Raw genomic sequence first — 22,256 nt, forward strand, 5'->3', positions numbered from 1 at the left:
AGTGCCTGGTGCTCAGTGGCCAGCGTGAAAGGTGGCTGTGATTATTACTAACTTGCCACGTGACCCTCTTTGTCTGGGCTCCCTTTTTTGTAGGAGCATCCCCGACTACTCTCTTAAGTTGCCTGGGGTGGGGGTGAAGCAGAAACTATCAGGAGAGGGGGAAGTGCTAAAGGAAGTTCTGGATAGATTTACATGGAAAAAAAAAGAACAGGTATTTTTTCCATTGTTCTTCTTTTTTTTTTTAAAAAATGACTGAACAATATGGCGTTCAGCAAAGTATCTGCGAGGAGAGGCAGTAAACAGGTTAATCGAGAACAATCAGGCAGCGCAGCCTGGGCAAGGCCACACTGAGGAAATTGCTCAACAGAGCCAGGAGGAATCTGCAGAGCTTGCAGTTCAAACCCAAGGCTCTGGAGCGCTAAGGGGACATATGCCCTTCTCCTCCAGGAGACCGGGGACTATATGTCCCTGACGTGGGATCCAACAGACCCCATGACCCACCCTGAGCCCTGCTGCCCCTGCTTTGTTTGAGATGATTGACCAGCTTCAGTACAACTGGGAGTCAACTGATGGGCTGAGGCCCAGGTCTCCTCAGCCCCAAGAAGGCAGCGCACTGAACCCGGAATTGGCCTGCTTCTGAAATGTCTCCTTCCTGTCATGGGCCCGAATCCAGTCAGGCACCGAGCCCACCTCCTCAGTCACACACCAGGCACCCGCTCCACCCCCAGCAGCACCGCAGCCTTCCTCCCCAGCTCAGGAAACACCATCTCCCATGCGAGCTGTGGTTCTGCCTCCCCAAGCCTCACCTACTTTGATCCTTGATTAGAATCTGACCCAGACCTCTTTTTGCCTAAAACCATCACTGACGTCAAGTTTGGTCCCAGACATTTCCCTAGACTTTTTCCTCAAAAGAAACCCACAAAACCCCCACACTGACACCCCAGTACGCTCAGCACTGTTCCCCGGCTCTGGCCTGGTTCACCAGGCCCTGTATACCTCTCCACCTCTCCTTCCATCACACTCTTCAGTAACTTGGGCCAGGCTTCCCTTTCCCTAGATGGACCCTGGGCCCAGCACCCACCCACCCCCCTCCCTTCCCCCTCTTTACACCTGGCTAGCCCCACACAGGCCACCCCCCCACCAATATCACAGCACCCACAGCCATTTAGAGTGATCACTACTTAATAAACTGTCCTCTCTGCCCACCAGCAAGCAAAGCCAGGCCAGAGGCTCCATGTGGCTCCTCCACTGCACACGGCAGACACTCGGGGAAAGTGGCCAGAGAAACGAGTGCCTCATGTGCAGGCCCTGGCTCCGCTGACCCAAGGGCAGACTCTCCTCATCTGTTCAGCAGGCGAGTGCTAGTCTCACTCGGACAGAAGGAAGGAGGAAGGAAGGGCCAGACAGAAAGATGCTTACAGGGTTAAAGCACACTTGTCAGCCACTACAGCAAACTCCACTTCCTGAAAAGCAGAAACAACTCCAACACCCAACAACCCAAGTCTAGCTTAGCAAATTTCAATGCAGCAACTCAACAGACTGAGTCTTCAGAACTGTGGGGAAATGATTACGATAATGTCAGACGAAAAACAGGATATAAACTCTGACTTCAAGCACGTAAAACCCGTGCCCAAGGCTAAGTGAGGACCAGATAAGCACAGTTCTCACTGAAGAACTGCTGACAGGGCTGCATGCTTTCTGTCTTCCAGGGTGTGGAAAAAAGTCCCTCACTGTAGATAACTCAAAGCCATGGGGAACAAAAGAGGACTTTTTTCCCCCTATACTTGGAGCTAATGCCTTTTCCTTCTGGAATTGTGAAGGAAGTGGTCAACTTCTTACACCATCAGCAGTTCAAATTTCCGGATCCACAAGGTTAAAAATGCTCTGTGTGATTCTTGCCACTCATTTCCAGGCCTCCACCCACCCTCACCCCCAACTGCTACAGGGAGCAAGCAGAAATGAAGGGCAGAGAACAAGGAGACGAGCCCACGATGGAACACACAGTACCTTTCTTAGTCGTGGTGAAGTACTTGGAGTCCGTCATTTTGGTCCCTTATCTGTGGCCAGACTCTGCAAGACAGAAGAAAAGGTGACTTGCCCTGTGTTCCATTCGATTTTGATTTCACAAGACAGGAGGATGATCCAGTGCAGGCCTGGCAAGGGAAGAGAGCTTCTCATCTCTTCACTGGGCAAATGAACTGTTGGATAATAGCTGACTGGGTTCTGGAAGGTAACTCTGAAGGATCTATCACAATTTCGAATGTGCATACCCTTTGGCCCAGCAGTTTGACTCCTAGGAATCTCTCCCATGGAAATACCTGCACAGTATCGTCCGTAACAACATGCCACTGGAAATAAATGCCCATGGATAAGGGAATGGCACCATACTTTGTAAGAGTCCCAGGATGAAAAAGCACTTAACGATCATGGTTACAGCAACTCCTACGCGGTGCTCACTCTGTCTAGCACTGTGTTAAGTGCTCTGCACGCGTGAGCTCATCACAGCCTCAGGAAGGTACTATCATTGCCTACAGAGTCAAAAGCGCTTGGAAAATGCCGAGTTTAAAAAGCTAGGGGGGACTTCTCTCCCCAGCTGTTTCCAGGCTTCTCTAACAGTGACAGGCATTAAACTTCTCTAGAGAGGGTGGGAATCGACACCCTGCAAGCTCCACAGCGCTCTCCCAACCTAACTGGTTAGTTTTCTCAAAGCGCCTCTCAGGACACCTCCTAGCATAAAACTCATGGTGTGAAGCGCTGGTCTGCGGCGACAAGGCAAAGAGAGCACCAAGGCCCTCTTGTTCATTCAACGTTTACTGAGCACATACCACGGAGCCTCGACAGTTCTTCTTGGTCAACATACGAGAGATGAGCCACAAAGGAGCCAAGTACCCCGGGTACATGGCAGAGGCTTCTGGGGTTGCTCTAACATTTGTTAAGATGCTATCACTGGGGACCTCCCTGGTGGTCCAGTGGTTAAGGCTCTGCACATCCAAGCAGGGCTATGAGTCTGATCTCTGGTTGGGGGACTAACATCCCATAAGACGTGTTATGTGACAAAAAATAAAAAGCTACCATTTACTGAAGTCCTATTAAAGCCAAGGGCTTTATACCCATTATCTCATTTAATCCTACCAATAAGGTAACTGCTTTTACCCCCTTTTATAGATGAGGAAGCCAAGGCTCAGGGATGTCAGGTAACTTGCCCAAGGTTATGTGGCTTGTAAGTGGCTGGACTGGGAGGCCATCTCAGCTTCCTTTGAGCTCAGCTGCTGTGCTCTACAGATGCAGAATTCTCCTTCCCCGGGTGAGGGCAAGCCCAAACCCGGACAGTGGCCTAGGGACTCGGTGCAAAAACCCGTGAGACTCTCAGCCTCCAGTCCAGCCTACTGCTTCACATGGTACAGGAAACCACACAACCCAAAAAACAGACATGTGAACGGGGAAAACTCACTCACTGTGTCCCTTCTATTGCTCAAACTGTAAACCGTTAACACCTTCTTTCAATTCATTACTCCATGTGGGTGAAATGAAGGTCACTGTTGGGATGGCTGTGAGAGTCAAGGATCATTTCAAAAGTCCCTGGAAGCAAAGCCAACAATAGCTCCCCTCCAGCCCAACTGTACTTTTCCAGTTTAAGCTTCTACTTGTGGCAGGATGGCCACGGGGCTGTTCCCCAACTGAAATGCCCAAAGGTTTTGTTTCAGTAACTGACGGGGAATCAATACATGCTGTGTCTCGGGGCTGCCTTAGAGCCTTTGTGGATCCTGTTAGGATAAAGCAATAAAGGCTTTGCTGACAAAAGTATAAAGAAAAAGACTGAATCCCACATTCCTTTTGCTTTGTCAGGTTGAAAGGGATGACGGCACTTTTCTGAGGGAGCTGCGGGAAAGAGTAGACGACACAGCTGGTGCCTGCGGTCCTGGCAGCAGGAGCTGGGGCTGCAGACAGACCCACGCGAGCAGGACCCTAGTTGGCAGGAACGCGGCCGCATCCGTCCTCTGAACAAGCGTGGCCAGTGTTCAGTCGATTGTTGTTGAAAGAAATGAAAAGTGGTTGTTCAATTAGCCCAGGGAGCCTCGGCCTACTCTCCGATAGCTACTAGGTAACTGTTTAAGCACCCGTTTCCTACAGGAGTTGACGTACGTTAAAAATAATTCCCTTCTGAGCATACAGAGAGCCATTTTCTTAGAGAAACCTCCCCAGTCTAGAGGCTCTTTCTGGAGCTCTAAGAATGTGCAGGTGAAGGAGACAATGGGGTCTCTGTCACACAAGAAAAGCTGCCTGGCTTCAGAAGTCACAGGTGATGAGAGCGTCAGCAGAAGCATCCCGAACAGGAGCCCACCTTGTTTCCCAAGGTTCAAGTCAGTCCAAGAAGAGGGAACAATGAAGGCAAGAGGGGTTAAAAATCACAGAAACCAAGGCACAATCGCCTCCAGTATCAAACCCAGAAGGAAGTCAGAGTGAACACAGCGAAAGCTACCTGAGATGTCTCACTTCGGCGCAGCCCAGAAACGTGCTTCTCTGGCAGAGGGGGCTGTCGGGGCTGGCCCCTCATCCACAGGCGCCACACAGCATCCGGGGCCCTGGAATCCCTGACAGGTCTGCGGTGGACGCAAGCACCCAGGTGGAGGGCAGGGAGGGAGAGCTTCTCTTCGGGGGAATTAAAGAAGGCTGCAGGGTCGGCCAGTGAAGCTCTCAGAGATACGAGTCCTCTCACAGGTGCTAAGCAACTCCTCGCAAACTTAACCGCCACGCCGCACGCCTGCTGGCGCTGGCGGCCTCCTCCCTCCGCAGCATCTACTTTGCCTATCCCTCTGCAGTGGGCCCGGTGGGACTGGGGATGCAGAAACCGTATCCCTCTGAAGTCATTCCGCATACAGGAAATTAAAGCGGAGGAGGAAGGGGAAGACAGGAAGAAATGAAAATGCTGTTGCAAAGCTGTGACAGAGCTCCGATTAAAACCCTCCCCTCACTGGGTAAGACCCCCTGCACCCTCCAGGTGGCTCTACTGAGGGTGGCGACCTGCTTGCGTCCTCTCACCGCAGCTGCCTCTAGGATGTCGGCGCAACAGAGATTTTTCATCCTCTCTGCAGGAGTGGAAAAAAACCCCACGGTTCAGTCAGAGTCTGAGCTCAGGGAAGGCTGGTGCTTTTCTTGGCCCCGCTCAGCCGTCGCCAGGCACCGTGTCCCTAACGAATGCAGGCCATGGGGGCCAAGGCTCTGACCGTGTACCTGAGCCACGACTGAACGCAAGCAGCCAATTTAGGCAAGAAAATGCTGAGGGTCTGGATTCCATCTTTGGAAGTGGCAAGGCGCATGAGAACAAGCAGCAACTGGAGGGACTTTCTGTTTCAGAGCCTGCTACGGCCAGTGTGATGAGTCACTTCTGCTAAGGATGCGGCGTTCTAGGCTGGGATACCCCTCAATTTCAGTGTTTACAGGCCGCAGGACGCCTCGAGGGGACGGCGCGGTCCAAACTCAAAGCAGGGCGCGCCTGGGAGGACCGGCTCGCCCCCACTCTGTCCTCCCGCCCACAGCCCTCAGAGGCTGACTTTGATGCGACACACCAGGGCTGGGTCCTGCCCATTTCACTTCTTTTAGAATTCTATTGACAGGGCTGCTTCTTCTGCCACTGCTCTTAACGAAAGGAGCGGAGTGAGAAAGCCGCAAACGCGGTGGTTTCCTCTTACGTTTCATAAACTATAAAGAAGCTCTTGGTGAGACTCACTGACACGCTGGCCAGGAACAAAGACATAATGTAATTTAAGAGTGGAAAAAGGAAAGACTAGCTAAAGACTGAATTTTAGCCACTGGAGTTAGGGCTGGGTTTAAGAAAAAAAGTCCTCAACACCTTTCAAATTTTTGAATCATCATCACAAATCTAAATGTAATTTTATGAACAGGAGATTAAAAATATCTTTCTGTGTTTTAAGCTAATACATTATGGGACTTCCCTGGACCACATTATGGGAATTCCCTGGTGGTCCAGCAGTTAAGACTTCAAGTTCCCAATGCAGTGGGCATGGATTCGATTCCTAGTCGGGGAACTAAGATCCCACTGCTGCTGCTGCTGCTGCTGCTAAGTCGCTTCAGTCATGTCCGATTCTGTGCAACCCCATCGACGGCAGCCCACCAGCCTTCCCCGTCCCTGGGATTCTCCAGGCAAGAACACTGAAGTGGGTTTTCCTTCTCCAATGCATGAAAGTGAAAAGTGAAAATGAAGTCGCTTAGTCGTGTCCGACTCTTAGCGACCCCATGGACTGCAGCCTACCAGGCTCCTCCGTCCATGGGATTTTCCAGGCAAGAGTACTGGAGTGGGGTGCCATTGCCTTCTCTGAGATCCCACTACTATGGCCAAAAAAAAATTTTTAAGAAAATGTTGAATGTATTTCAACTTTTCTCCAAGGTCTCAAATTTACTAAGAGTAATTCACTGAGCTGTTAACTGGGGCTTCCATGATGGCTCAGATGGTAAAGCGTCTGCCCGCAATGCGGGAGACCCAGGTTCAATCCCTGGGTCGCAAAGATCCCCTGGAGAAGGAAATGGCAACCCACTCTAGTACTCTTGCCTAAAAAATCCCATGGACAGAGGAGCCTGGTGGGCTATAGTCCACGGGGTCACAAAGAGTTGGACATGATTGAGTGACTTCACACTAGAATTAACTGAGCTGAGGTTAACTTTATTTTTTATTTATTTTTTTTTTGAGGTTAACTTTAGTTGAAAGTGGTTAGTTTAAAAAATTACAGTACTGGGTACAGAACTGGGGAATACTGTGCAATCATGAAAAAGAATGAGGCAGTGCCGCACACACCTGTGTGCAATACTCTCTAAGCTATCAGGTGAAAAAGAGCAAGATGAAAAACTGGATGTAGTGTACTAGGATTTCTATTAACAATTAAAATATTAATAAAACAGAAATACGCAAGTGTTTGCAAATGCATGGACAATCCTTGAGGGTAAATAAGAAAAGTTGAGGGCTTCCCTGGTGGCTTGGTGGTGAAGAATCCATCTGCAAATGCCGGGGACACGGGTTCGATCCCTGCTGCAGGAAGACCCCATATGCTGAGAAGCAAGTAAGTCCATGTGCCACTACTACTGAGCCTGCGCTCCAGGGCCCACGGGCTGCAACCACTGAGCACCAGCGTCTCAACTACTGAAGCCTGAGCGCTCCAGAATCCACGCTCCATAAGAGGAGAAGACACCACGATGAGATCTCACGCGTCGCAACGAGAGAGCAGCGCCTGCTCACCGTGCCTAGAGCAAAGCCTGCACAGCAACGAGGGCCTGGGACGGCCAGAATGATAAGCAAATACAGTGTTTAAGTGCCCGTGACCATCAATTAAAAATAAAAACCAGAAGTTGACAGAAGTTTCCTCGAGAAAGAAAGCTGGACGAGCAAGAGACTGGCCTCTCACTGCTTACCTTGTCTACCCTGGGAGCTTCATGTCCTGTGCATGGATCGTCTCTTTTCAATATAATGCAGTTTAGAAAACTATGCCATGTCTAATCCAAAGCACTCCCCGCTCCCCACCCCAGGCTCCCCCTTCAGGCTGCCCCGGACGAGCCCCTCCAGAGCCAGACGGGCAGCAGCCTGCTCGGCAGCTCGCTCAATCACCCTGCGCACTGCTCCACAGCCCTCCTCACGGCTCTATTCAGGATCTGTCCTGTCTGATGCCGTCAACCCAGTGACCAGCATGATGTCTGGCACATTCCAGGAGTTCACCAAATGTTTGCAGGCAAAATGAAAGACAGGTTCCCAGAGCAGCTAGAAAACCAAGGGCTCATAACAGATCAAAACAACAGGACTCCTTGATGAGTGCCAGACGGTGATGACTGGGCGAACTGGGAACATAAGGCTTTGCAGTTAACGTTCTGCAAACATGGCAAGACTGATCCAAAGCTGAGACGGCTGGCCAGGAACTCCAGCCTTGCTACCAGCAGCTGAGTGACCCTGGGCAGATTCCCCCACCTCTAGGCCTTCCTTTCTCCAGTTGTCAAGGGAGAATTCAACCAGATCCTTGGCCTTTCAAGCTGCATCCCGCCCCACCACCATCCCATTTTGAAATTGTTTAAAATAAAAGTGGACCTGCTCTGGCTGAAGGGAGGGTGAGGGCCCAGAGGCTGGCTCGTTCCACTATGCCCACTTCTCTCCCTCCTCACCAGGGGCCCTTCGGATACCCCACCATTCCACAGAAAAGTTTGAAAACAAAGTTTAAATGACCGAATCCCTCTGGCATCTCACGTTCTAGGATCCCCTGCTAGAGGAGAAACCCACTTCCTCACCAGTCTTCCTGGGCATCAAACAAGAGAAACGGAGCACGATCATTCACAGAACAGAAAACATTTCCAAGGGGACAAAAAAGAAAACCAGCTCAGAAGGCAGCAGGGCCAGCAGGCCCCGTTACATCTTCAGTAGGAGGGAGAGTGCCAACAGGCCAAGCAGCTCCCCAGACGGCCGGCCGACGGCCAGGGAGAGGGCTGTCCTGGTTTTGGGCAATGATTCATGTCTGAGCAACTCCCGCTCTGCAGTCGGCCGAGAAGCGTGAAGCTGGCAGTGCCTGCGCAGCACGCCGTCAGCGCCTGCGCAGCACGCCGTCAGCACCCAGGGACAGAGCCAGGAGACAGTCAGAGCCTGTCAGTGGGCGCAGCCAGAGAAATTCAGGAAAGGAGACGGGGAAAGAGCATCTGACGAGGTCTGAGCCGGCTCCAAGACCCACCTCTGAGTTCAAGGATATTCGGGCAGGGAAAACCGATCCCCAGAAGTCTGGGCTGCTGGCTTCCAGCTTCAGTGCTGAAACTATGACTGTTAACCTTGCTTGAGGAATGGCTTTCAGAAGCCTGCTCTGAGGCAAGTGTTGGCTCAAGGACAGTCAAGACTCAGGTAGGGGAGTGGACAGAAGGGGCGAGGGGAGTGCCACCATCTCTTGGAACACAAAACCCAAACTTTAACCAAACCATGTTTTGCTGTTTCAGTTCTGTCTCAAGGACAGAAGTTGATTCATTTCATGATATCCCCCCACTCCTGCCATGCCACGTCAAGTCTGGACACAAACAACAAAGGTTTGTGTCCATTATCCCATTTAACACAGACGGTGTTTACCAGAGACAACGATCCTACTCGCCCCAGTAATTCTACTCATTGCTCCTCGCCTGTCTGACAGTCCCCTCTGCAGAAGGAAAAGATCCTCACAGGTGAGTACTAAAGTTCACATTACTGACAGGGAGGCAGGTAAGGCCACCTTGAAGATTAAAAGGTGAGTCAGCGGTAGAGAAACCAGATTTCAGACTTTCTCTCTGAGACGATGTAGTCCCCAAACTCAGATCGGCTCTTTCGAGCCAGCTCAATTGCTCCGAGAAAGTAAGCCGTACTCTTCTTTGGGTTTGGAACAAGATCTGAAACACAGGTGGCAGTGGCTGTGGCAATGACAGCCATCTGTCACGCGCCGTGGGCCAGAAACGACATCGTTTTACGCGTAATCCTCACAGTGATCTGTGGAGAAGGTACTGATAATATCCCAAGTTTACAGATGGGCAAACTACAGCCCAGAGGGGTCAAGGCATTTGTCTGGAGTCACACAGCTGGAAACTGGTAGCACTGACACTCTCTACCCGAGCCCCACAATGAAGCCACATGTGTCCCACCGTGTCCAGAGAGGCGACTCCTCCTCTCTGACGAAGCCCTGGCAGAAACACACACACTCCAGGCTAAATGGTACGTGAAGTATGTTGCCACACATCCCTGCCGAGTCCCTCGAAGGCTGAATTACAGGTTGTTTTAGGGCCAGCCCATCCAGCGGGCCCTAAACGTCAAGTTTGGTAACGTGCCCAGCAAAAGCCCGTCTGGGTGAGCTCACTGAGTTACGGGCCTCCTGGGATCTGGATGAAAACTGATTAGTCAAAGTCCATCTTCTGAGACCCAATAACAACTGAAGTCTCAAAACGAAAAGGAACCGCAAGCAGGCAAACGGCACGGGCAGCGTGCTATCAACTGAGTCTCCAGGACTGAATTCTAGCAACAAGCGCTGGTTCTCAACTAACCTCCAAGCAAACAGCAATGCATGGCAAGATCTGCTGCCAAGTAAAGAAAAGTTCCTTAAACACAAAATAATAGGGGTTTCTTCTAAACAGTCTTTAAATTAATTCAGATGAGAAGACAGGACCAGAAACTACAGAACTAGGCTCCCAAGACCTTGGTTTTCCTGCCTATACATTGGGAACACCTTCTGAAAATCCGTCTCATTTTGGATATAGCCTGGGGCTCTGCCCCACACAGGAGCACACACACACACAGCAGACAAAGCAGTCTTTCCCTGCTGGCTCTTTCAGGTTCCAAGGGCAGGGGACAGACTTCAGGGGAACAGCCAAGAAATCATGCCCTCCAGATAACACCCACCAAAGCTCAGACTTTGAAATGGGTGGGGCCTCAAAGGAAGCCCTTCTGGATTCACAGGGGCTTGCCGGGATGTGAAAAGATGTATCAGATTTGGAAAGGGAGGGGTGAAGGTGATATGGAGAAGACCCACAAGATGCCAGCAACACAAAGTGAATAGAGAATCACTAAACCAACACGATGCTGCAGGAGCGGCCGAGAGGAGATACACTACGTCCAAGGAGCGGTGGCTGCGTGGGCGCAGGAGGGCTGAGGAGCTACTCCACGTTCAAGGTCAGGAGGGGCGGCCATGAGGAGATACGTCCAAGGTAAGGAGCAGCCGTGAAGAGATACCCCACGTCCAAGGTAAAAGAAACCCAAGTAAGACGGTAGGTGTTGCAAGAGGGCATCAGAGGGCAGACACACTGAAACCATAATCACAGAAACTAGCCAATGTGATCACACGGACCACAGCCTGGTCTAACTCAAAGAAACTAAGCCATGCCCTGTGGGGCCACCCAAGATGGGCGGGTCATGGTGGAGACGTCTGACAGAATGTGGTCCACTGGAGAAGGGAATGGTAAACCACTTCAGTATTCTTGCCTTGAGAGCCCCATGAACAGTATGAAAAGGCAAAATGATAGGATACTGAAAGAGAAACTCCCCAGGTCAGTAGGTGCCCAATATGCTACTGGAGATCAGTGGAGAAATAATTCCAGAAAGAATGAAGGGATGGAGCCAAAGCAAAAACAATACGCAGTTGTGGATGTGACTGGTGATAGAAGCAAGGTCCGATGCTGTAAAGAGCAATATTGCATAGGAACCTGGAATGTTAGGTCCATGAATCAAGGCTAATTGGAAGTGGTCAAACAGGAGATGGCAAGAGTGAATGTTGACATTCTAGAAATGGATTGGAATGGGTGAATTTAACTCAGATGACCATTATATCTACTACTGCTGGCAGGAATTCCTTAGAAGAAATGGAGTAGCCATCATGGTCAACAAAAGAGTCAGAAATGCAGTACTTGGATGCAATCTCAAAAATGACAGAATGATTTCTGTTCATTTCCAAGGCAAACCATTCAATATCACAGTAATCCAAGCCTATGCCCCAACCAGTAACGCTGAAGAAGCTGAACGGTTCCATGAAGACCTACAAGACCTTTTAGAACTAACACCCAAAAAAAATGTCCTTTTCATTATCGGGGACTGTAATGCAAAAGTAGGAAGTCAAGAAACACCTGGGGTAACAGGCAAATTTGGCCTTGGAATACGGAATGAAGCAGGGCAAAGCCTAATGAGCTTTGCCAAGAGAATGACTGGTCATAGCAAACACCCTCTTCCAAAAACACAAGACTCTACACATGGACATTACCAGATGGTCAACACTGAAATCAGATTGATTATATTATTTGCAGCCAAAGATGGAGAAGCTCTATACAGTCAGCAAAAACAAGACCAGGAGTTGACTGTGGCTCAGATCATGAACTCCTTATTGCCAAATTCATGCTGAAATTGAAGAAAGTAGGGAAAACCACTAGACCATTCAGGTATGACCTAAATCAAATCCCTTATGATTATACAGTGGAAGTAAGAAATAGGATTATACAGTGGAAGTGAGAAATTTAAATAGTCCTTTAAATAGAAATTTAAAGGACTAGATCTGATAGATAGAGTGCCTGATGAACTATGGATGGAGGTTCGGAGGTTCGTGACATTATACAGGAGACAGGGATCAAGACCATCTCCATGGAAAAGAAATGCAAAAAAGCAAAATGGCTGTCTGGGGAGGCCTTACAAATAGCTGTGAAAAGAAGAGAAGCAAAAAGCAAAGGAGAAAAGGAAAGATATAAACATCTGAATGCAGAGTTTCAAAGAATAGCAAGGACAGATAAGAAAGCCTTCGTCAGCGATCGATGCAAAGAGATAGAGGAAAACAACAGAATGGGAAAGACTAGAGATCTCTTCAAGAAAATCAGAGATACCAAGGGAACATTTCATGCAAAGATGGGCTCGATAAAGGAGAGAAATGGTATGGACCTAACAAGCAGAAGATATTAAGAAGAGATGGCAAGAATACACAGGAGAACTGTACAAAAAAGATCTTCACAACCCAGATAATCATGATGGTGTGATCACTGACCTAAAGCCAGACATTCTGGAATGTGAAGTCAAGTGGGCCTTAGAAAGCATCACTACGAACAAAGCTAGTAGAGGTGATGGAATTTCAGTTGAGCTATTTCAAATCCTGAAAGATGATGCTGTGAAAGTGCTGCACTCAATATGCCAGCAAATTTGGAAAACTCAGCAGTGGCCACAGGACTGGAAAAGGTCAGTTTTCATTCCAATCCCAAAGAAAAGTAATGCCAAAGAATGCTCAAACTACCTCACAATTGCATTCATCTCACACGCTAGTAAAGTAATGCTCAAAATTCTCCAAGCCAGGCTTCAGAAATACGTGAACCAGGAACTTCCTGATGTTCAAGCTGGTTTTAGACAAGGCAGAGGAACCAGAGATCAAATTGCCAACATCCGCTGGATCCTAGAAAAAGCAAGAGAGTTCCAGAAAAACATCTATTTCTGCTTTATTGACTATGCCAAAGCCTTTGACTGTGTGGATCACAATAAACTGTGGAAAATTCTGAAAGAGATGGGAATACCAGACCACCTGACCTGCCTCTTGAGAAATCTGTATGCAGGTCAGGAAGCAACAGTTAGAACTGGACATGGAACAACAGACTGGTTCCAAATAGGAAAAGGAGTACGTCAAGGCTGTATATTGTCACCCTGCTTATTTAACTTACATGCGGAGTACATCACGAGAAATGCTGGGCTGGAAGAAGCACAAGCTGGAATCAAGACTGCCGGGAGATCAGTCCTGGGTGTTCACTGGAAGGACTGATGCTAACGCTGAAACTCCAATACTTTGGCCACCTCATGCAGAGTTGACTCATTGGAAAACACTCCGATGCTGGGAGGGAGTGGGAGCAGGAGGAGAAGGGGGCGACAGAGGATGAGACGGCTGGATGGCATCACCGACTCAATGGACATGAGTTTGAGTGAACTCGGGAGTTGGTGATGGACAGGGAGGCCTGGCGTGCTGTGATTCATGAGGTCTCGAAGAGTCGGACACGACTGAGCGACTGAAACCAACACAAACGCTGGCTGGGACATGGGCTCTGTGCTGATCTATGGCCCCTGTCATTTGATTCTCCAGTAACCCATTTAAACCTGAGGATGAGAGATGCTGACAGAGGAGTGACACATCCAGGGCCAAAACAAGTGCACGTGCTTAGGAGCCTCAAGGCAGGGTCTTGGCGGGAAAGGAGCAGGTGAGCCTGGGCGGGAAAGGATGAGATTCAAAGATAGCCCTGGATGCCAGGGTGAGCTGGGCCTGCCAGCAGATGTGGTAATCTCATCAAACGCCAAGTCTCATGCTAACAGGCACTGGGCGCCACTGACCATTCCCTCCCCCGTGAAACACTCTCTTCTCAGGGTTCGAGGAGGCCATGCTCTCTGCTCTCCCTCCTACCCCACAGTCTAGCCTTTGTTATAGAAACACATTTATATTACCTGTTTCTCCCTCCATAACGAAATTCCATGGACGAGGATTTGTCCATTCCATTCCCTGCTATGTCCCTAGCTCCTGGACGGGCACAGGGCAAGCAGGAGGTGCTCAGTCAATATGCAAAAGACTAGGGCTAACTTCTCTTGGGGAAATTTTATGTAAGCCAACCTCAGCTAAAGGGCAGCCTCCCAATGTTCATTTCATGGGGTGTGCCAGGGTCGGAGCTCCATCTGTTCTGATTGTCAAGCTATTTTGATAAAATTGAAATTGAGACTGCCAAACACCCTAGTTCATTTTCAGCCACTGCTGCTGCTGCTGTTAAATCACTTCAGTGGTGTCCAACTCTGCGACCCCATAGACAGCAACCCACCAGGCTCCCCCGTCCCTGGGATTCTCCAGGCAAGAACACTGGAGTGGGTTGCCATTTCCTTCTACAATGCATGAAAGTGAAAAGTGAAAGTGAAGTCGCGCAGTCATGTCCAACTCTTCGCGACCCCATGGACTGCAGCCCACCAGGCTCCTCCATCCATGGGATTTTCCAGGCAAGAGTACTGGAGTAGGGTGCCATTGCCTTCTCCGATGGAAGGTAAATAAATACACGGTAAGAGAGAGAAGAAAGGGCAAAGGGTAGAAGATCAGGTCGCAGCATCTCCAACAGGAGAAATCTTCAGGCCACTTCTCTCAGATCACCATCCTCTGCCCTGGGCACCAGCTCAGAGCGCGACCAGAGCGGCAGGAAGTTAGGGTACAAACGCTGGGGAAGGTGGGTGGAGGGGGCCCTGACACCGGCTATGATGCGAGCTCAGGGAGGCCCTCCCCTCTGCCTGCAACCCTCCTGGCCCACGGAGGCCAGGGGCCTTCTTCCTGGTTCCTTTAGTTGCCAAGCTCTTCACTGCCTTCTACTTGCTGATCCTTCTGCCTGGATTAGACTCATCCTTCAAATCTCAGCTTAGGTGACATCACTTCAAAGACACCACCCCTCCACGCACTAAATAGGTATTTTTCTGTCCTCGTAGCCCAGTGCTCCTAGTCACACATTCACCGAGTCATACACAGGTCTGTATGCTGGGGATGAAGCAGTGAATTAAACAGACAAAAACTCTTCCCCTCATAGAGATTACATCCTAACGGCAGACTGGAATGATAAGCAAGATAAAAGACTAATATACATATAGGATCTCAGACCGTGAAAAATGCTGTGGAGAAAAGGAAAACAAGGACAGGTGGTGTGGGGGAGGGGGGGTGCGAGGTTGAGATTTAACCAGGGTGGCCACAAAAGGCCTCCTGAGAAGGTGACAGGTGGTACTGCCTGGGAAGAGCCTTCCAGGCACAGAAAATAATGCAAAGGTGGGAGTGTGCCCGGCCTGTTTGAGGAATAGCAGGGAGGCAGTATGGCCTGAACAGAGTAAGCTATGAGGTAGCAGCAGGTCATGAGGTCAGGGGAGGATGGATGGGGCCTTACAGGTCAAGGTCAGGACTCCGGCTTTGACTCTGAAGGAGCTGAGTCCCTGGAGAGTTTTAAACAAGTGTCCTGAGATCTGGCTTATGCTCTAACCAGGGGAAGCAGCTGTGCCTCGTTTCCCTCGTGACTTGCCCATTTTTGTAATCATTACGTCTGTTCTCTATTTCTTCTTGGTCTCTCCCCCACTACAATGTGGTAAGCGACCCAAGGGCAGAAACTGTGTGGCTTGTTTACCTACCACCACATTCAGCCCAGTGCCAAGCACACAGCAGGGCTCAATAAATACTGAATGAATGAGTGAATGTGAAGACATACAAAGGCTCTGACCTCAGTGTCTCAACACCCAGCCACCCAGCCCTTAGAGATCAGAGAGTGAGGACCGCAGAGACAGACTCCTCTTATACCTGGCTATAACGAAATTTTGTCTTTCTACTCTGAATAAGCTTAGGACCCTAAAAGCTATTAGGGTGTGATAAAAAGTATGTGCCACCCAAGTCGAGTACTCTACAGAGCTCAGCTGTAACAAATGTCTTCAGTGCTGAAAACCAATACTGAAGGCTTGGTTTTAAAGCTTTAGAGACCTGAATTCCAAATCTACCAGCTTGTGGCTCAAGTCCACAGAGGAGACAGAGGGTCAGTGACTAAGACATCCTGGCTGATGAACTCTGGGCACTCTGTAGTCAACCAGCCATACCGTTACTCTAACTGGAGGAGGCCTCCCAACTTCAGGGAGACTCTCTTAGTAGAGGTCAGAGGTCAAGCCCAACACTAAAGAACCCAAAAAGCATGAGGCTTGGGAGAAGAACCACAGCCAAGCCCTCCCTCAGCTCTATTAAAAGCAGGAGACAATTCAAGAACAAGGGGTTGGGAAAGGAAAGGCGGCCCCAGCAGGTACAACCCAGGCACTCGAGGGGTCTGCATAGCCTAACAGGCACAACCATACCACAGCTCACGAGAATTACTACGTCACGTGCTTAAGGGGTAAGTGAGGCTAAGGCAAGTGAATACGTACAAAGCCCTCAACGGTGTCCAGTCCACCAGGAGCTTGATGAACGTTAGCCACTTTTATTCCTACACAGGGAGAGCCGTCACTACTGGCTCCTCCCTGCTGCTCCCCAGCCCCCAGGTCTCTGGAGGCCCTGGTGCACTCTGGTAGCAGCAGCAGTTGGAGACCAGTTAATCCCACCACAGGGCGGATTTCTCCCGACTCTCCTGGGGTGATATAAGGAAGGATGGGAGATCATCTGGGAAGTGCTTTTGAGTTCCCCAGGAATCCTAAGAGTTCAGTGCATTCAATATCCACTTACTCATTCATTTACTGAGCACCTACTATGCACCAGATATTTCACTAGGTGCTGGAGACACAGACAGTTCACACAAGTCGTCTCCAAGGATTAAGAGCTGCTTACTTAGAAGACCGCCAAGTACACAGAGAATGACAACACACTGGGCCAGTGCCTCAAGACATCCAGCTCAGGCTTGCAGGTGGTTGGGGTGGGGGAGCAGATCAGAGGGGGAGCACCAAGCAGTGGTCTAGAAAAAGGGGCGTGTGCGACAGCAGCCTGTGCCCAGGAGGCGGGGCCAGCACAAAGCAGAGACACACAGGCCAGCAGCTGGGCTGGCGGGAGCCCAGAGCAGCTGCATCTGCCTGCACTCGGGGAGAGGCTGGAGTGGGCAGCTGGAGAGACGAGGCAGGAGAGCCCATCGGGGCTAGAGCTCAAAAGGCCGAGCAGGCCAGGCCACGAAATGTGAGCTTCAGCCGAGAGCAAGGAGGGTCCACGGATGGACATTCAAGTAGAACTGTTTAAAAAATATGTATTTATCCAGTCGTACTGGGTCTTAGCTGCAGCACGTGGGATCTTTTGTTGCGACCCACGGACTCTCTAGTTGTGTAGTGTGGGCTTAGTTGCTCTGCGGCATGTGGGATCTTAGTTCCCTGACCAGGGATCAAACCGGAGTCCCCTGCATTGCAAGGCAAATTCTTAACCACTAGGCCACCAGGGAAGTCCCCTCAAGTAGAATTATTTTAAAAAGGTTTCCCACTTGCCTAATTAATATTTTCTCTCTGGAGCTATTCATTCCTCTCTGTGTGAAGAGAAAAAGAACACAAAAATCATTTCTGGGCTGTGAAAACTTATCAGTGATCTATCTTAGGCAAAAAGACCTATTCATAAAAAGAAATACCTGCAAGTAACAGAAGCCCCTTTGGCTTTTGGAAACACACTGGAGCTCAAAACTCATAACCAAGCCATGCTGGCTCACCATTAGCACATCACACTTTGGTGCCAAGAATGGGGGTTTTCGGGAAGTAAGCAAGCAAGTCATGCAACGGCTTCAAGGATAACTAGAAAAAGATGAAAGTCCAAGCCCAGAGCTAGCAGGACCAACAGACTGAACTTGTTCTTAAACACTTTAAGGAAGTGAAACAAGAAGGGTGGGAGAAGTCCTGTGTACACAAAGGTGTCTGCAGAGAGAAGTAACACCCCCCGAAACCAGGCCCCCAGGAAACACCAACTGCCTGGGGTCAAGGCCCTCGCCACAGCAGACTGCACAAACGTCCCTGTCCAGCTTCCACACGAGTCAGTGCTGAGGCGGAGGGGAAGGTGGTCGGATTACTGTAGAGCTGAGGTAAAGGTGGCTCTGGGTCACACTACCAAGAAGCTGCCGAACCGGGAGGAGAATCCACAAGCTGCCGAACTGGGAGGAGAATCCACGGCTGACAGATGGGGGGACAAGGAAGGCTCTTTCCACACACCACTGAGCTCTTCAAGTCGCTCAGGTGAAGCCTCTACTCAAACCACACTCAACAGTTAAACTTTATACAAAGTCTGAGGGATCTGAGTCTTTGAACATTCGTGAAGCCACTCTTCATGAAGCTGCCCTGAGGGGTCAAAGGAGCCTGGTGGGCTCAACTCAGGGCAGGGAGCCAGACACTCAGTGCTGCTCCTGTTCCTACCGTCTGTGACGAGTCACTTCAGCTCAAATCCTGCCTTGGAGGGATGGGGATCAGGTGACAATATTAAGTTTCTGTGAATTCAATGGAACTAGGAAAACAGACAGTGGAGTTTAAAAACAGGTACTGCACAGTAATATTTATACCCCAGCTTTCTTTATACATGTGTGGAAACCCTCACAGGTTCATTAAGGCTTGTAAAACCCAGGAGTGGGTAGGAAGTCAGCAGGTCTGTGCTGCTGTCAGGGAGACTGAAGCAGAACTGCAGCAAGTGAACGTCTGCAACTGAGTAAAGCTCAGACTCACAAGACCTAGTCCTCTGGCCATGAAGCCACCTCACTGTCTCCCAGGCAAGATGTGTGTTCTCCAGTCAAGAAGCCATGGGACCTGCACTTTTCTCAGAGACTCAGGCCCTTGCCTTGGGTATGCTCTTCAAGAACCTAGGGCCAAAAGATACCCTAGGGGTCATGTGGTTCCTCCTCTTACTTGAAAAAAGAATGCAGCTCGACCACTCTCAAGAGAGGTTCAGCATATTCTTAAATCCATTGTGTGGCTAGACTGTTTTATGTCTCACAGTTCTCAACAGTTGGGAAAAACGTCCCTTCTCGGCCTGAACAGTAATCAGTTACAGCAATGGCCTGCAAGACCATTTCATCCTAAAGAAAGTGAATCAATGCTCCTTAGGAAGGTAGATGAGAAGCAAGAAAGCTACATCTGTAGAGGCTGTTGTTCAGTCGCTCAGTCATGTCCGACTCTGCGACCCTGTGGACTGTAGCCCACCAGGCTCCGCTGTCCATGGGATTCTCCAGGCAGGAATACTGGAGTGGGTTGCCATTTCCTTCTCCAGGGAAATACATCTTTCTATAGACGCAAATAAATTTAATGGCGGCTAAAGATATTAATCAGCCCCTAAACGCCAACCTTGCTTCAGTCTCAGCAGGCTGCAGGGCCCTGCGAGCCCAGGTAGGAACCCTGGCACTCATCCATACTACTCGACTGACCTTACAGGTGTGACTTAACTTTTCTGCGCCTCAGTTCCCTCATGGATAAAATGGGGATAATAATAGTAGATGCCTCACAAAGATTGCTGGGAAGTTTAAATGCGGCATTCTACGCACGGTGCCTGGACACAGCTCAATAACCAGCAGCTAGCATTCCCATCAGTAGTTCTGGCGTTATTACAGGGGTCCCCAGGTACCTCGTCTGTGAGGCGCCTACGGACAGACCAATCCTCTGTCCAACCCCACCCTAAAGGCGGTGGCGCCAGGCCGTTTCATAATTTTTTTTTTCTTTTTTTGAACCTTGGCAAAGAGATAAGGCCCTTAACGACGACGAGGAGGCCTCAGGACAGCCACGGCGGTGAGTGTGCAGGGGGAACCAAGACCCGAAGAGAAGTTTCCTGTCAGGCCAGGCGCAAGCTCCCCTGGGCCTAAGTCTAGGAGTCTCTACGGGAGGGCGCCCCGGCAGGGACTGCGGACCTGGGACGGCTGGGGTGCACGCCGGCGGCCAAGGGGGCGCGAATGAATGAACCCGCAGCCCTTCTGCCTCCTCCCGGCCTGGGAAGCCACCCTAGACCCTCCAGCGCCCCGTCCTCTCCGTGACCTTTGACCCCAGAAACCCCTCACCTCAGACTCCCGACTCCCCGCCCCACTTCTTCTCTGGCCTCGCCATGCTCCCCGGTTCCTCACCCGCAGGTCCGAACGGCTCCTGACGCCACGGTGCGGCTCGACGCGGCAGGAAAATGTCCGCGGCCTTGTCCTCCGGCTCTCCCGGTGCGCCCGCGCCGCCGGACGCTCGGAGCCCCGAGGCTGTCACCTGCCAGGCGGAAGTGAGCTGCCCGCGTGCGGGCACTTCCGGTGGACGCACAGGCTGGGGGCGGGGTCAAGGGTACAACCCGGGCGGGGGCGGGGGCAGTGAGGCGGGGCCAAGGGGGCGGTGCGTCTGAGTTAACTCCGCCCTCGACACGTTGCTGCTCCGCCGAGCAAAAAATACCACGAGACGGTTAGATAGTATCCCGGACTCAATGGACGTGAGTTTGAGTAAGCCCCGGGAGTTGGTGATGGACAGGGAGGCCTGGCGTGCTGCAGTCCATGGGGTCGCAAAGAGTCGGACACGACTGAGCGACTGAACTGAGCTGAACTGAGCCTATATAACATGATGGAGATGGAGAAGATCATAGAGACTTTGAGGTCTATTTTTCTTCTTTGTTTTGAGGTCGGCTTCCCTTCTGTGTTACGAACAGGAAAACTCAGTCTCTGAGAGGCGCCGGTGTTGCTCAAGATCACTTACCTGTGAAAAGAAGAGTTAAACTAGAGCTGTAAGTCTAACCTACCGCTTGAAGCAGCCCTTCGGGGAATTCCGCGTCATCCGGAAAACCTCACACCTCCAAGGAGAACTTCATCGTGTTCCATTTCCCGTTTTGCTGGGTCGGCCAGGCCAGGATCGCTATAAGTATCTCACTCCCAATTCTGGTACTATTAACTTTCTCCTCCTCCTAGATAATTTCTGATAATCCTCTTAAAAACATTTAAAATAATATTTGCATTATGGAAATATACAAGTAAGCAAAAGGAAATTTAAAAAATCCTACAATCCTGCCACCCTGAGACAATAATGTTTAACATTTTGGTAAATATCCTTCCAGACTCAATATATCCATTCAGTATTTTTAATTCATCAAGATATTGGTAAAAGTTTCCCAAAACAATAAATACATTTCTACTTGGTGTTTTTCAGTATCTGCATGGAATTCCCCAGTATGAATGGCACCACGGTTCAAAACAGTCCCCTACAGTTGTGCACTTTATCATTAGTCTTTTAATATTATAAAATGTATAATATTATATTATACATTATATATATGTATATGTAAATATGTTACATTTGTTTATATATTATATATAATTATAAAATATATAATGTATTTATTTAGAATAAAATATTATACATTATGTATAATATGGAGAAGGCAATGGCACCCCACTCCAGTACTCTTGCCTGGAAAATCCCATGGACCGAGGAGCCTGGTAGGCTGCAGTCCATGGGGTCGCTAAGAGTCGGACACGACTGAGCGACTTCACTTTCACTTTTCACTTTCATGCATTGGAGAAGGAAATGGCAACCCACTCCAGTGTTCTTGCCTGGAGAATCCCAGGGACAGGGGAGCCTGGTGGGCTGCCGTCTATGGGGTCGCACCGAGTCGGAGACGACTGAAGCGACTTAGCAGCAGCATGTACAATATAATATAATATATATAAATTATATAATATATTATATTATGTATTATTTATAATTAAATAATATAATATGCTGCTGCTAAATGGCTTATTTATTTATAAATATATATTATATATTTTTAATTATATATCATATATAAATAAACAATATATTTTATATATTTATATAATATAAATAAACATAATATAATATATAAATACATAAATACTTATATATTTAAATATTATATATGTGATATATAATATATGTGATATATAATATAATATTTATAATATATATTATATATAATATGTATATTCTATGTATAGAATGATGCTAAAGCTGAAACTAGTACTTTGGCCACCTCATGCGAAGAGTTGACTCATTGGAGAAGACTAATGCTGGGAGGGATTGGGGGCAGGAGAAGAAGGGGACAACAGAGGATGAGATGGCTGGATGGCATCACAGACTCGATGGACGTGAGTTTGAGTGAACTCCAGGAGTTGGTGATGGACAGGGAGGCCTGGCATGCTGCAATTCATGGGGTCACAAAGAGTCGGACATGACTGAGCGACTGAACTGAACTGAACTAATGCACATGTATGTATATATATGTATATATATGTTTATATATATATTATAATCATATATTAAAATATAGTTATTATATATAAAATATATAACATAT

The 22,256-nt window shown here is 49.2% G+C and overlaps 1 protein-coding gene across 3 annotated transcripts in view; it reads right to left on the reverse strand.

The window, feature by feature from the left end:
* Positions 1-20,195, reverse strand: part of AP1B1 (adaptor related protein complex 1 subunit beta 1) — a 48,211-nt gene extending 28,016 nt beyond the window's left edge. For 2 of the 3 annotated variants that reach the window (XM_070769793.1, XM_070769791.1), the window contains exons 1-2: positions 20,041-20,195; positions 2,008-2,070 (exon numbers count right to left, since the gene is read on the reverse strand). In XM_070769793.1, the coding sequence (XP_070625894.1) occupies positions 2,008-2,044 (37 nt within the window). In that variant the 5' untranslated portion in view covers positions 2,045-2,070; positions 20,041-20,195. Of the gene's footprint in view, positions 1-2,007; positions 2,071-4,480; positions 4,828-20,040 lie in introns of those variants that run through there. The other variant, XM_070769792.1, reaches the window with a different exon arrangement.
* Between the last annotated feature and the right edge of the window lie 2,061 nt (positions 20,196-22,256).

The sequence above is a fragment of the Bos indicus genome, chromosome 17 (genome assembly GCF_029378745.1).
Source record: "Bos indicus isolate NIAB-ARS_2022 breed Sahiwal x Tharparkar chromosome 17, NIAB-ARS_B.indTharparkar_mat_pri_1.0, whole genome shotgun sequence".
Lineage (NCBI taxonomy): Eukaryota > Metazoa > Chordata > Mammalia > Artiodactyla > Bovidae > Bos > Bos indicus.